This window comes from Pongo abelii, chromosome 11 (assembly GCF_028885655.2).
Source record: "Pongo abelii isolate AG06213 chromosome 11, NHGRI_mPonAbe1-v2.0_pri, whole genome shotgun sequence".
NCBI lineage: Eukaryota > Metazoa > Chordata > Mammalia > Primates > Hominidae > Pongo > Pongo abelii.
The window spans coordinates 139,032,174-139,047,763 of record NC_071996.2 but is presented as its reverse complement, the minus strand read 5'-3'; the positions used below and the strand labels follow the sequence as shown (position 1 = coordinate 139,047,763).

Below are 15,590 nucleotides of genomic sequence, written 5' to 3'. Positions count from 1 at the left end.
GCATCTCCATCTCGCGTGGTAACAGCTGGGTATCAAAGCACTCCCGGCCAGGCGCAGTGGCTCACGCCTGTAATCCCAGCACTTTGGGAGGCCAAGGTTGGCAAATCACCTGAGGTCAGTTCGAGACCAGCCTGACCAACGTGGTGAAACCCTATCTCTACTAAAAACATAAAAATTAGTTGGGTGTGGTGGTGCATGCCTGTAGTCCCAGCTACTCGGGAGGCTGAGGCAGGCGAATTGCTTGAACCTGGGAGGCAAAGGCTGCAGTGAGCTGAGATCACGCCACTGCACTCCAGCCTGGGTGACAGAGCGAGACTCCGTCTTAAAAAAAAAAAAAAGGAAAAGAATTTTAAAAAAAGCACTCCCCTCTCCAAGCAGGATCCATAATCAGTAGTAGAACGTCCAACAAAAGGTCTCCCAGCCTGCTCTTGGGGGCTGTCAAGGATCACTCATCATTCGGCCACCTACCCCGCTCTTCCCAGGCTGAAGAGACTCTGTTCTGGATGCTCCAATCCTAGTACCCACTGGCCTGGAAAGCCCTCCTGACTGCTAGCTGGCTTCCAGAATCTCTCCCTGGACTCTCCACACAAGGCTGTGTGGCCCCATCCCCCAGGCCCCTCCCACACAGCCTTGTGTGGCTGCGATCCCTACCTGTATCGGTGGCTCCTGGGTGAGATCTGAAGGGCCCTGACTGTCTCACACATCTGCCTGTTCTCCCAGCTTCAAAAACTGGGCTCTGCCCAGGGCAGGGGCTTGATAAAATCTTGTCTATTGATTCTCACATTAGCCACTTCCCCTACTAAACAAAGTGAGTGTAAACTTGGTCCTCCCACCACCATCCCTCAAAATAAATATTTGCCCTTGCAAAGCCACCAGAGAAATCCACACACGCACACACTGCCCTCACTCAATCCATGGCCCCGCGTGTCCTTCCTGGCTCTGGCCTTGTTTAGCACTGGCCTTTGTGGAGGGGGATGGGCAGCTCCCAGGACGCAGTGCTGGAACAAAGAAAATTACTCCTTGAGTTGGCAACACTTAGCTTTTTTTCTTCTTTTGTGTCTTCGGCATAATTGCTACAAACAACAAAAACTGAATAATGCTAATACGTAACTATGAAGGCCATAACACAGTTTAGGCCAAACATACAGAGTGAATTCCCTTTCAAACACCAACACAGATCCAGTGGGTTATCTAAAACCCAGCACAGAGATGGATTGAGGCTGCTTGGGGCTCAGCCAGAAAGAGTCCCCCAGTTGACAACTGACTTCTGCCAGGAGCCAAGGAGAGCCAAAGGGGCCCCTGTTCCAGTCCCAGGGGAACTGTGCCCTCTTCCTGGTGAGGGATTTCGCTCACACAGCTCCATGCACAGAGCCGTCATTATTCAACTAACAAGGAATTAATAGCCTGCAGACAATCCCAAAGTTTAAAAACCTCATCTCTAAGTGCTGGAAATGCATTAGCCATGCAAACATTTGTTTATGAACAAACAACTGAAAGAATGAAAATCAGCAAAGGGAGACAAACGGCCATCCTGAGTGTCATAAAATGAACCTTGAAAGCACTGAAAGGTTTCCCAGGTAGGGGCTGCTGGGCTGAAGGAGCAGCTTCACGAGCAGCTACATCCAACCCACAGAGAGAAAGACACAGCCCAGCACACACCCAACAGAAATGAGGCCATATGGGCACCAAAAGGCAAGCGAGAATCTGCACAGTGGTGCTATTCATGACAGCCCCAAAACAGGCAGCCACTCAAACACTGACAGCCCCCGAAACAGGCAGCCACTCAAACACTGACAGCCCCCAAAACAGGCAACCAAACACTGACAGCCCCTAAAACAGGCAGCCAAACACTGACAGCCCCCAAAACAGGCAGCCACTCAAACACTGACAGCCCCCAAAACAGGCAGCCAAACACTGACAGCCCCCAAAACAGGCAGCCACTCAAACACCGACAGCCCCCAAAACAGGCGGCCAAACACTGACAGCCCCCAAAACAGGCAACCACTCAAACACTGACAGCTCCCAAAACAGGCAGCCAAACACTGACAGCCCCCAAAACAGGCAGCCACTCAAACACTGACAGCCCCCAAAACAGGCAGCCACTCAAGCGCATATCACAGGCAGAAGAGACCAATAAACGGGGGCTACAATTTCTAACAACCCTCAAGACAGATGAGTCTGTGCTGGCCACTGAACTGGATGCTGGTCCCACACGTGATCAGTTTGTGAAAACTTTATCCTTTATGACTTGGGCACCTTTCTCTATGTTATGTGTCAAGAAAAAAAGAGTTTGAGGCTGGGCGCGGTGGCTCAAGCCTGTAATCTTAAGACTTCGGGAGGCCAAGGCAACATAGCGAGACCCCATCTCTACAAAAAAAATAAAAAAATTAGTCGGGCATGGTGGTGCGTGCCTGTGGTCCCAGCTACTTGGGAGCCAAAGGCAGGAAGATCGCTTCAGGAGAGCAAGGCTTCAGTGAGCCATGATCGTGCCACTGTACTTCAGCCTGATTGACACAGACTGTCTCAAAAATTAAAAACTAGGCCAGGCACGGTGGCTCATGCCTGTAATCCCAGCACTCTGGGAGGCTGAGGCAGGTGGATTGCTTGAGTCCAGAATTTCAAGACCAGCCCGGGCAACATGGTGAAACCCCATCTCTACTGAAAATCCAATGAATTAGCCAGGCATGGTACACGCCTGTAGTCCCAGCTACTTGGGAGGGCTGAGGTGGGAGGATTACTTGACTCTGGGAGATTGAGGCTACAAATGAGCCCCAATAATGCCACTGCACTCCAGCCTGAGCAACAGAGTGAGACCCTGTCTCAAAAAATAAATAAATACTAACAAGTTCCAAGAAATAAGAGAGTTTGAAGTGGTCTCAATCCCACCAATTCCAAACCCAAACTTCAAGTACTACAAGAACACTCAGAGACCCAGGCTTGATTGTTGAAGCTAAAATTAACACAATGCTGTTCCCCGCCAATCACACCATCCCCTCCCAAATCAGGTTCACCAGGCTGAACTTCCAGCACGAGCAGTCTCGTCAGAACAGGAGCAGATACTTGATCCCGGCTCACAGCAGCACCCCAGACCTTCGAAAACAACAGCAAAGGGGGTGCAGACAGGCTTCCGGAAGCGCCTTCCCTGGAAAATATGCTGGATTCCCCCCACTGAAAAGGGCAGCTCAACGCACAAACAGGATGGAAGTTCAGGGCAATCAGCTCTTTCCAAATCAATTTCTTTTTCACTACACAAGCTAGCCAGCACTTCCGACAATACTAATCCTGCTGAAGGGTACCATCACACAGTGGGCATGCCCCCAAGGTGACATTTAAGAAGTGAAAACTCTTTCCTGAAAAAAGGGTATGTCTTGTGGCTATTTGTTGCAGGCATTCATAAATTTTTTTAAAAATGTTTAACTTCTTTCTTTCAAGTATCCTCAATACTATAAGTCACTATTGGCTAAAACTAAAACTTACTGAATTGAAGCTAAATTTACTTTCTAAAGATACTGTTCTGCCTCTAAGACTATTATCTGAGTGAGAATAGGGTAACAGTAGCTTTGTCCTCAGCTGGAAATCAACATGGTTGTATTTACTAGAGCCTGCTGAATGCTGACATTTCTCCAAGACCAAACATAAATCATTTATGAAGATGGCCAGTAATTATTTGAAATTCTTCTCCCAGAACCATGAAGTGTTTTCCCACCCTTAAAAAAAAAAAAGGAAATAAAAAGCTTCTAACCATGATGCTAATGACAACCAGACGGCATGAGCAGTTTTAAAGATTAGACAGTTGCTTGTGTAGAAACACTGTACAAATACTCCAACACTGCAGCCCAAAAAAAGACAATCCCCATCAAACAGCGGGAGAAGTGTGAAATTTGCAAATGAGCCCCTGGTTAAACAAAAACACCAATCTGTTCCCAGAGAGCTCAGGGTGGCCACCTGTTCGGGACTGGTGGCAAGTTCTGGTTACCAATGGAAGAAACAATACTGGAGCAAGCAGTGGCAGCCCCCTCTCGGGACCTGGTCCCCACCCTCGAGCCTATATTTAGTCTGCTCTTTACGGAAAATGTCCCAACCTTGCACACAAACAAGCTATCTGGCTGGTTATTCAAAGAATCCATTAACGATCTCTTCTGCAGGAGGTGGTATTTGTTTTCCTTCCCTCCCCAGGCCCCAGACACAAGCACAACACCCACTTCTGGCCATGGTCTCTTGTGACCAGAAAAGCCCTGGAAGATAGAGGGGCTGGACTCCACGGACAATACCAGCCCTGCCTCTGGATGGGTCATCACTGCATCTTGGGAAAGACAGCCCACACTATGAAAAGGGACCCCCCAAATCCCCCTCAGCCCCTCAGAAGCACAGAGCTTCCAGAAGGCCAGGGCTCATTGCAGCACACACAAAGCACTTGTACCCCTGAATAAAAATAACAGATGCTGCAAAGATTAGAGATTAACATCTGTAGAGTGCATTTTGTTTCTCAGAGAAAGGTACTTAACAAAGGGAAGGAATTATGTAGCTAAGCACCAGATCAGAACCTCAAACCCAGGATTTTAAAAATAGCTAAGCCTCATCCGCTTTGCCAGACTCAATCACTTAAGCTAAGGACTCGAAGGGTCTGGAGGATTGGGATGGGGGCGGGGAGGGGGACACAGGTTTGCTAGAGTGTAGAGAAACATGAGACGAAACGAAATCAGTGGTTAAAACAAGCCAGAGTGAGACTCACAAACTATAAACACCTGCAGGGTATACAGGGGGAAAAACGGATGCAAAATAAGGGATTTTCGTCTTAACAAAATAAAACGCCTGGTTTAGGCAAAAAACAAGAGGTGGTAGCAACAGGGCTGCAGGTTTTGTTCTGAAGGTTCCTGCAGCTGCCCCCACTGCTTCTCTCCCTTCTGAGTCACTTCCTTCAGGCTCCTCCAACAGCTCTTTTAAGCTACTAGTAACATCTAGCTCCTGTCTTTTACAGAAACGCGCTTTCAGCTTGGAAATATTGGTAACAAAATGTGTCATCCGCCAAATTATCATATAATAAGTGAATACTGAAGAACCCCATCTAAATATACGTGAGACTACATTAAAAAGCAACAATCTCCGAAAGACAAGAAGGAAAATCCACAAAACCACAGAATGAGTCTAGAAGGAAATGGACATCAGCTGCCTCCGCCTCCCAACCAGATTCTCTCGGCAATGTCCATCCGACATGCCACCATGTCGCAGAAACGCAGCCCACTGACAGATGCCCCTGACAGCAATAACTGAAGCACACCCTGAGAATGGCCCTGCATGGCAGGTGCACCTGAATGTGTGTTCGGGGTTCTGAGCTAAGGAATCCGGGAGTGGCCAACCCGGAGATTCATTCCTTATCTCTGAGGAACATCTACACCCCCAGCCTGTCCCATGGAAAGCAGGCCATACAGGGTATTGAGGCTCTTTGATTGGTGTTAAAAGAAGGTTGCTGGGTGGTGGTTGTTTGCGGGAGGGTGTTAAGTGAAAATGCTATATAAACTACATGCTTTCTGAAAGGAGGCAGCAGCGCTTCTCCTGCCCAGGCCGCCATGGGACCGCTCTGTAAATAAATTCCCCTAATAAACCCTCTGTCTTTTGTTTGCTGGCTCTAGGTCTCTTCTCCAGTCTCTTGAACCCGGTGCCATCCCTAATGAAATTTAAAAGGGTCTGGCACGACAGGCCCCTCACCCAGCATTCAGCTCCTTTTCAAACAGCATCATGAAGATCACATGAACACCAGCTTGAAAGCATTCAGATCTGGTTTAAGTCCCTCCTCCACCACGCTTAGCCTGTGTGACCACAAGCAACTCCCTGAGCAGCTGGCCTTCGGTGTCTTCACCTGCAACCTGCAGGGGAGGCTGATAGGAAACCTTCTCAGCTGGCTACAAGTACAGCAAGGAAGAAGAAGCAATGGCCCAGAGATGATGCCAAGTCAACTGGAGCTGCCTTTCCTCTACAGCAATGCTTTCCAAAGTGTGGTCCCTGGACCAGGGCATCCGCATCCTCAGGACACTTGTTAGGGAGGCACATTCTTGTGTCCTGCTCCAAACCCACAGAACTAGAAACTCGGGAGGTACGGGAGGGGCCAGCAATCTGTTTCCACCAGCCCTCAATGTGACCTGACACACACACATGTTTGCTCTCGGTGTGACACCGAAGATACTATATCACGGCAGTGACACAGGCTGTCACCCATTTGTCCTCTTAATATTGATTCTATGTCTGAAATTCACTTACACCCAACATAAACACCAACCTGTTGTGGACAGCTGATCTGAAAAATCTGCCAAGATTTACCAAGCAAATCTTTTGCTTCCCCTACCTACAGTAAAGAAAATTTCACTTCCATCCCAAACACCACATGACACTGAGTTCCCACCAAGCCAGCCCACCACATCCAAAAGGTGTCTAACCCTAACTTCTGTGCTCTGGGGACGTTTCAAAATGCCCTCACTTCTGCAGCGTATAAACACTGTTTATCCTACCAAGAAGGAACTTTGGAAAGGACCCTCTGGCAAGTCAGCCAGCCAACAAACAATCCCTGGGCATCCTTCAAGGGCCAGACATGATCTATCAAACCACTGAGGATACAGCAATAAACAAGCCCTGATTTCTGCCCTCAACCAGCTTCCAGACCTCCCAGCCGGAGTGGGATTAAGTAGATGAGCCAAATGGGGTGGGCAGAGAGCAGGAGGGCCTTAATTCTGGCAAGGCAAGGCTGGTCATGAGTGACACCAACACACAGCGAGCCTCACAAGGTGAGCAACAGTCAGAGAAGGCGGCATCTCAAACAGCACCTGCACAACTGAGAGGCATGAGTAAGCTGGACTCACAAGGAACGCCCGCATTGTGGAGGCCCCGGGTGCTGGCAAGGTACGAGAGCTCACCTGGAAGCAACTAAAAGCCAACTGAGTGTTATTTTTAAGGAGGGGACTGCAAACTTGCCACTTTTCATTCAACTTGAAGGATTATGAACATGGCCAATGGTGACAAAGAAACATGACACTTATCCGCGGCAGGAAGAAAATGTTTCCCTACACATCCACACCTGCATCAACCGGACTAAATACATTTCCACATGAAAACAAACACTTCTGGAAGTTTTGCCACAGTCAGCTGCTTTACAGAGAACAGAATACTTTTGGTTCTTTGGGGCCTTCTCAAACCCTCTTGCCTTGGGTGGCGGAAACAAGCTTGGGATGCTTTGCACACATGGCCTATGGGAAGTATGAATAACAGGGGCTCTGCTTCTATCTCACACGGCGACAGAGGGCCAGAGGTGAGGTCAGACGGGCCCAGCTCACCACTCTTGCACAAGTGTCCTAAGCTTTCTGGGCCTCAGCAGTGCATCTGTGCACAGGATCACTGCAGGACGAACTGAGATGATGCACATCAGACACTCTGCAACGCACTCTGTGGGACACAGATGCTCAACAGAGCAGCTGTATCATGGGACAAAGTGGGGAACCCTGATCCATCTTCCCAGGTCCCCCAACACTGGGGCTCAGATACTACTAAGGCGTCCTGGAATCTCCCTGTGAAAATGCCCTTAAGAAGTGCAAGGCAGGGTTCTCCCGCCAAGTGCCAGGCCAGGCCAGTGGAGAGCCTGGGTTTCCCCTCATCGGCCACCTGGTGGGGATGGAGGCTTGAGAGCTGGCTGAGGGCTCAACCTCAGAGGAAGGCCAACCTTCCCGGCGATGCGTGGGAACCTGGGAATCAGGCTGCCTGGCTGAATGAGCTGGCTGGGTTATCACTCATATCACGGTCCTGCTGCTGGCAAGCTGAATTACGATGTGCGACTGCTAAGAGAGGCTTTATCCTTGAAAGAAGAACAAGCTTTACTGAACAAGAAAGGCAGTTGATTCATCTACCTCAATGCCATCAACCCCAGATGGACTTTTCTAAGGAGAACCAGAGGGGAAACTAACACACGCTGTTCAGACTGGAGGTGAGGTGGCTCTCAGGCTCATTTCTGGGCATGGTGGCTGCGGAGGCTCCAGAGACGATACAGCTGTGTGGCTACGTTTCACAGCATGCCATGCCCCATAGGACATCCCAGAAACCTGATCAGATAAATCTGGAACAATCAGCAATGCTTCCTTAAACTCTAGTGATTTGGGGGTGAAAGGAGGGGGGAATAAACCTCTCAATGTACAAAACAAAAATTGGGGAGAAAAACCGTTCTCTTCTGACAAGCTAGTGTTTTAAAACAAGACTGAGGGCAAAATCACCTGTATCCCATGCCTACAAACAGGATTACGGATCTGTTTTTATTTGGGAGCCTTGGTGGGCCTTTCAACTAAAATATATTTAGTCCATCGTTAAGAGATTTTCCAACCCAGACCCACTTCCACTCGCTCTGAAATAAGCATTAGCCAAAACATCCTTCCCTTGGACAAGGCTGCACCTCACTCCAACAGCAAAAATTCCTGAAGATGCCAGAAAACAGTGAAGTTTTGAGTAGGGTGCAGCCAAATGTGGGAATTTTGTGCCAACAAGAGAAACCCTATCTTCAAAAGCTCTTCATAACGTTAAGAAGTGCCCGGCCGGGCGCGGTGGCTCACACTTGTAATCCCAGCACTTTGGGAGGCCAAGGCAGACGGATCACGAGGTTAGGAGACGGAGACCACACTGGCTAACATGGTGAAACCCCATCTCTACTAAAAAAACACAAAAAATTAGCCAGGCGAGGTGGCGGGCACCTGTAGTCCCAGCTACTCGGGGAGGCTGAGGCAGGAGAATGGCGTGAACCCAGGGCAGAGCCTGCAGTGAGCCAAGATCGCCCCACTGCACTCCAGCCTGAGCGACAGAGCGAGACGCCATCTCAAAAAAAAAAAAAGAAGTGCCCACATCATGGTAGTCCAGAAGCTTTGGAAGTCAGATCCCAATTTTGTGTATGTACATACAGAGGAAGGGAAAAAAAAAAATCCCTAGCTGGAAATCTTCTAAAATGTGGCCAGTTTTCTATTTGGTGGGACAAGTGACTTTTTGAGCCATTTGTTATGATGTGCACCTGCTGTCCTGATTGGAAACAGTTAGACTTTAAAACCTCCAAGGTGCACGCAGAGGCAGAGGCAGCTCCTTACAGGGAGCCCTCTGCAGTTACTGTGATGTTCCAGCGCAAGCTCAGTTGCCAGCACTGGGTTCCTGCCATCCACATGCAGCGTGGAGACAGAAACTCCATTCAAATGATGCCTTGGTTCAGATCAGACTTTAAACCACCTCAGTCAAATGTTAAGGAGGTCATTATCCCTCCCTGAACCTCCACCTGCTCCTCCATAAAATGAGGATGAGGAAGCTACCCACCCTCCCTCACAGGGTTGGTGAAGCCACACAATGAGATTATAGATGCAAAAATATTTCTGTTAAAGTTCTACAGAAATGAAAAGTGGTATCATTACTGATAACAGAAGAACATGCAAAGAACAGCAGCATGTCTGAGTGGTTCTTAAGCCTCACTAAATTAACTACAGCTCCACACAATGTAGACATCCCTATTTCTAAGAGAAAAATAACAGCATCACCCCAGTCCTAAACAGGATTCACCCAATGATTCTAAGCCTTATTAAAAATGACAAGGATCGCGGCCAAGAAGGGGCCTAAAATCTGAAATCGTAAAGGTAGGCATCATGCTGTCAAAATAAAACTATCATCTAGAAACGACGCATTTTTTTTCTTTTAAGGAAGAAATGAAAATGCAACCACATCCTCTTGCTAGAAAGTCAAAACTGCTTTGCTGGAAGTGCTTGAGCCCCAGAGCTCAGCTTCAAGAATGGGAAATAAAAACGAGGTGTTGTGAACCCCACTCAGCCAGAGGTCTTCACGCAGCAAAAGAGGCTCTCAGCCAGGTGCCTTCAATACTTGACACCAGCTTTCACAGTGTTTCATCAGACTTCTGTGGATGCAGCCAGAGAACCAGGAAGAACCATCTGAAATGAGCACCGTGCAGCCTTCACAGCTCCCGTAACAGACGCAGAGCTGGAGCTCTGGAGGAACCTTGCTGCAACACCACCCAATCATCAGCAGATGGGTCCAGGTCCCACCGCCACTCACCACGAGTCATGCAGAGGCAGACAGAGCCCGTCTCTTGAGGAATCCACAGAGCATCTTAAGTTACCAACAAGGCAGCCAGGTGACCTCATGGGAGACAGATACACACAAAGGGCCAGGACCCCATAAGGCTGGAGCTCCACCCGGATCCTCCCCTGGAATTAGCAAGTCCCCCAAGGGTATAGTCTGCCAGTCATCCAGCCTGGCTGGGACATGGTTCAAGTCTACAGGGCTGCCAAATGCCAAGGGCTCAGCAACATAACATCCACTTTCTCCACCTAACTGGCCAAGTTTCAAACCAAAACACTTCGGGGTTAGTAGTTCAGACTACACAGTGCCAAGGCAAAGCCTCTCTGTGGGCTGATACCCTCTCCCTCACAGAGGGACGAGGCTGGGCAACGCCAGCACCAGGCTTTCAGGCACATTCCTGCCGGCTTTGGGCCATTCTCAATGTTCCTCAATAGAGGTCTTACCGGCCAGTCTGTATTATGGACAAGCCACTCTGCAGGCTTTTTACCATCACTGGCCAACAGCGCTGAGAAGGGAGAAAGTGCTGATCAACTGTGGCCAGGATATGACTCCACACTACCCACGCACATGCCACCTGGTGCCCCAGGTGAGTCTTGGCAGGACCAAAGGGATGAAGCAAGGAAATAAATCAGCAGCCTGGAAACAGAGAAATGAGAGCCACCAGAAATCCAGAGGGCACAGCCCCGAAAGGCAGACTGCTGCTGCAGCTCTCCTGGAAGGTCATGGCCCTGCCTGACACGCAGAGGGAAGGGGGTGGGGGTTCTGCCCAAGCATCCTGCCCCCCTTAAAACCACAGCACCCTCCACTTCAGTGGCCTCCAACTGCAGACATATGAAAGCCAGACCCTTCCGCTGGAAGACGCCCTGCTCTCCTGGTAGAGTTCTTCCTCTCATCCAACCCAGGACTCTTGGTTGGTACAAAGCACACTACCGGGGCCAGCGTTTGCACAGGGGCAAATGTACCTGCACCTGGACGATGCTCCCGCGGCTGGGGCTGGCTCTCGGCATCCACTAAGTTCAACTGCACCCCTGAATTGAGCAAACACACTAAGGAGGGCAGCCCTGCACCGCCCAAACACGCCGGCCCGGGCCTCGCCCCCAGCGGCAGCACTTCTCAGAACACGTCTTCAACGTCCAGCAAGACGCCCAGGCCTGGCCTGGTAACCTGTCAGGGGTCGGGTGGCGCCGACCCCTCCGGCTGCCCCCAGGCGTCTGCTGGGCCGGGACGCTCGGGCAGCCCAGGACGCGGAGGCACCGAGCCACTTTCCCGCAGGAGAGACTCTACTGTCCATTAGCAAATTAACGCTGACGATCCATCTTCCTGGCGGAGCTCGCGGCGCGCGGGGCGCAGGCGACGCTCGCCCGGCCTTGCAAGGCAAGCAGCGCCGCAGTGCTCCCTCGGCGGAGCAGCCGCGTGCCCCGGCCGGCGAGTGTGGACACCCGCACGCACACAGCGCACACCCCCGCCGCGCCGCAGGCGTCCGTGCCTTCCCGAGGCCCCAAGGCGGCCCGGCCCTCACCTTCGATGGCGATGACGTGCTCCCGGATCTGGTTCTGCAGCACCGGCTCCTCCACGCGCTCCAGCAGCTCGTAGATGGAGTAGATGTTGGGGTGGACCGACTCGAAGCGCTGGATCTCGGCCCGGATGGCAGCCGAGTTGGCCAGCTGCTGCTGGTAGTTCATGGTGCAGGCGCCGCGCCCGGAGCCGCGCGCCCCCCGCCGCCACCGCCCCGCGCCCCGGGGCCCGCGGGCCGCCGAGCCCGGGGCGCCGCAGCCCCCGGGGAGCCGGGCCCGCCGGCGGCGGGCGGAGAAGGCGCGAGAAGAAAGGCGCAGGCGGAGCAGGCGCGGGGCTGGCCCGCGGGCTCAGTTCATGGCCGGGACGCGCGGCCGGCGAGCGAGCGGGCCCCGGCGTCCCGGGTCAGCGGGCCGCCCGGGGGGAGCGCGCCCCCATGGAGCGCGCCGCGGCGGGTGCGGCCGGCCCCGGAGGAGGCTCGCTTGGGTGCCTTCCTGAGCCGCAGCCGCCTTCCAGCCCTAGGCGCTGCTCCGCCGAGCAGCCATTAAAGCCCAGGCAGCCGCCGCGCTCCGAGCGCCGGGGCCGAGGGCCGACCCCCGGGCAGTGTGGCCGCGCTGCTCTGGGCTCCTGGCCGTGGCGTGGGTCCGCGCGCTGCGTACTGCGCCGCCCGGCGCGCCGGTGCCCCCGCGCGAGCCCGCCGTGCGCCGCCCGCCGACCTGGGACCGAGTCGCAGGCGCCGCGCAAGCCGCGGAGCCCGCTCCGAGCGCCGCGCGCCGCCTGCCCGGCCGGCCCCCTCCCTGGCACGCAGGGCTCCGGCCCACGTCGGCCCCGCCCCCGCCTTCGCCCGAGCCCGCGCCCGCGCCCGCGCCCCGCCCGCCCGCGCGCTCGCCGCCCTCCGGCCGCCGCCGCTGCGTCCTCCTCGGCGCTTCCCAGCGCGCCGGATCCCGGGGAATTGCGCCAGGCCCCGCCCCGCGCCTGCCTCTGGGCTTCCTGGGACTTGTAGTCCGCGCCCCCGGCGGGCCGGGCCAGGGGGGTGCGCGGGGTGTTCACACTGGGCCGGGGTGCGGGACCCTCTCGCCGGCCAGGCCCCGCGCCTGCCAGCTCCTGCCCGGGTTCTCGCGGCGGCCCCCGCGCCCCGGCACTGGGGAGGCTGCCCAGGAGTCCGCCCGCCGCGTTTTTGTTTGTTTCCAAGCGGCTGGCTCCAGGAGCCTCTGCGACTCGCCAGTGTCCCACGGCCTCGCTTGGTTGGCGAGCCTCCCCCTCCCGCGTTTGGTAACTTTCTGCCTCCTTTCTCAAAGTAGCACACGTGCTTTCTCTTAATACATGCGATTTCTTTCCAAAGGCGAAGCGCCTCCTGAGCCCATGCGGCGTGGGGGCCACACTCTACTAGTGGACTGAAGTTTAGACAGAGGTGCGAGATGCGACAAAATACCACGGAGGCTTTCGAGACATCCTTCTCCCTTACAATTTTTAAAAATCGAGCCGTGGATCTCAAGCTGCTGCCTCCTGAGCGCCGCTGCCTGCTCCACGGGGGTCCTTAGCTCCTGGCTCGTCTGTCCCACCGCAATCCCCGATGTAGCCCATCCCCGGGGACCCCCTGCGGAGCTGGGACCGCACTGCAGCAGCGCTTGGAAGCCTCGTCCCGCAGCTTTGAGGCAAAGGAGACCCTTCAGATCTGCGGAAAGCACCGGCTGCCGGGCGGTCCCACAAGGTCCTGGATTGAGGACACTGGCAGAGTCCTTGCCCCCAGCCATCGGCGTGGTCTTTCTGAAACACAGCCAGCCGGGCCGGCATCCCCGTTTAAAGCCTGCTGAATCTTCACCGGCTCACATGCAGTTTGCTATGGCCTAAGCACGCTGGTATCCAGCCGTGTTGGCTTACTGGCTGGGCTCCACAACTTCCCAGAAATGTGCTGACATTTTTACCATTCCGGGCCTGCTCGTCTTCTCCTTGACACTTAGGCACAGGTCATCACTCCATGCCTCGGGCTTTCCACGCATAAGTAACTCTAGTAACCAAGAGGCAGGCATGTGGCCTCACCTAACCTGACCTATCAGCAGCAGCTGATCACTCGCGCGCCTGGAAACTCCTTCTCCCAGTGCTCACCAGGGCTTCCTGCTGTGTTTCTGGCTTCATTGTCCCTTTTGTGGTTTTCTTCTAGTCCCCTAACCTCTAAATATGGAGGCCCCCAGGGCTTATGGTTAGGCCTCTTTTCTTTGCTATTTGCTGTGATCGCCTCTGTCTTATGGCTTTGAATTTCATACACAGGTTAATGAAGCTCATGTATCTCCAGCCCTGACCTCACCCCTGAATAACAAATTCACATCCACCTGCATCCTCAACATTTCCTGAAGCCTAGCTGGTGGTTTAAGTCCAGCATGTCACCAGCTGAACTCCTGCCATCCCTTCCGGCTACATCTCCTAAAAATCTTCTCCATCCCAGTCATGGGCAACTCCAGGCCACCATTTGCTTAGGCTAAAAATTCGGTGCTGTCCTTTTTGCTTCTCATTCTCTCATATCCCAAATGGTGTCAGCTCCACCTTCAAAGGATCCAGAATCCCACGACTTCTCACCACTCGGCTGAACTCAGGATCATCTAGCTGGATCATCACTAGATCTAACAATTGTAATAGCTCCCTGCTTCCTACCTGGTGAAACTTACAAAACCCACGTCCGGGCTTGTCATGCCTTTTCTCAAAACCCTCCAATGACTCCCATCTGGCCTCCCCCACAGGCATGAGCTCTTATCAAGAGCTGCTCAGGGGCTGAGCTATTCCCCTACTTGTAAGCTAACAAGTTAGCCTGCCACAATTCATGGATGCTGGCAGAAGACATGAGACTCCCAGATCAGAAACAAAGGACTTTGTTATTCATAATAATAGCATTAGCCGGAATATCAGCATTTTCATGCACCAGTTCACTGAGCCCCAATTCCCATGGGCAACATGAGGCCCAGGTGAAGCCTGTATTTGGAGTCAGCTGCCCTATAGGAGTTTTATAAGTTTTTAACCCTGAGCTTAGAGAGCCCAGATCTTTCATATGGGCAGTAAGTGTGTCTGCCCTTCACTCCAGAGAGAGACAGTGTTTTTATCATGGACAGTAAGCATGTCTACCCTTGACTGTGGCAGAAAACATTATCTCTGTCTTCCAAGGCTGTTTGCTCTGCAAACATCCTTGAGAATATAGTCCAGAGCAAAGGCGCCTGGTGTCTCTGCCTGTGTACCTGTGTTACCCACCAAGGGCTGCCATAGAAACCTTCCACAGGCCTGGCATGATGCCTCATGCCTGTAATCCAACACTTTGGGAGGATTGCTTAAGCCCAGGAGTTGGAGACCAGCTTGCGCAACATGGTGAAACCCCATCTCTACAAAAAATACAACAATTAGCCAGGCACAGTGGTGTGAGCCTCTAGTCCCAGCTACTCCGGAGGCTGTGGAGGGAGGATGGCTTGAGCCCGGGAGGTCAAGGTTGCAGTAAGCTGTGATCATGCCATGGCATTCTAGCCTGGAGGACAGAGCAAGACCATCTCAAAGCAAAAAAAAAAAAAAAAAAAAAAAAAAAGGCTGGGCTCGGTGGCTTACGCCTGTAATCCCAGCACTTTGGGAGGCCGAGGCTGGCGGATCACAAGGTCAGGAGATTGAGATCATCCTGGCTAACACGGTGAAACCCCATCTCTACAAAAAATACAAAAAAAGTAGCCAGGCGCGGTGGCGGGCGCTTGTAGTCCCAGCTACTCCAGAGGCTGAGGCAGGAGAATGGCGTGAACCCGGGAGGTGGAGCTCGCAGTGAGCCGAGATCGCGCCACTGCACTCCAGCCTGGGCGACAGCAAGACTCCATCTCAAAAAAAACAAAAAACAAAAAACAAAAAAAAAAAACTTCCACAGGTTGCGTGGCTTTAACACAAATCCATTTTCTCACAATGCTGGAGGCTGAAAGAGCCAAGATCAAGCTGTTGCAGGGTTGGTTTCCCCTTGTTGT

At 52.8% G+C, this 15,590-nt stretch overlaps 1 protein-coding gene across 4 annotated transcripts in view; it reads right to left on the bottom strand.

Moving 5' to 3' along the window:
* AGAP1 (ArfGAP with GTPase domain, ankyrin repeat and PH domain 1) overlaps nt 1–11,883 on the bottom strand; it is a 635,310-nt gene extending 623,427 nt beyond the window's left edge. For 3 of the 4 annotated variants that reach the window (XM_054550021.2, XM_024243256.3, XM_024243257.3), the window contains exon 1: nt 11,618–11,883. In XM_054550021.2, coding sequence (XP_054405996.1) covers nt 11,618–11,780 — 163 coding nt within the window. In that variant the 5' untranslated portion in view covers nt 11,781–11,883. The remainder of the gene's footprint in view (nt 1–11,617) is intronic. The other variant, XM_054550020.2, reaches the window with a different exon arrangement.
* Between the last annotated feature and the right edge of the window lie 3,707 nt (nt 11,884–15,590).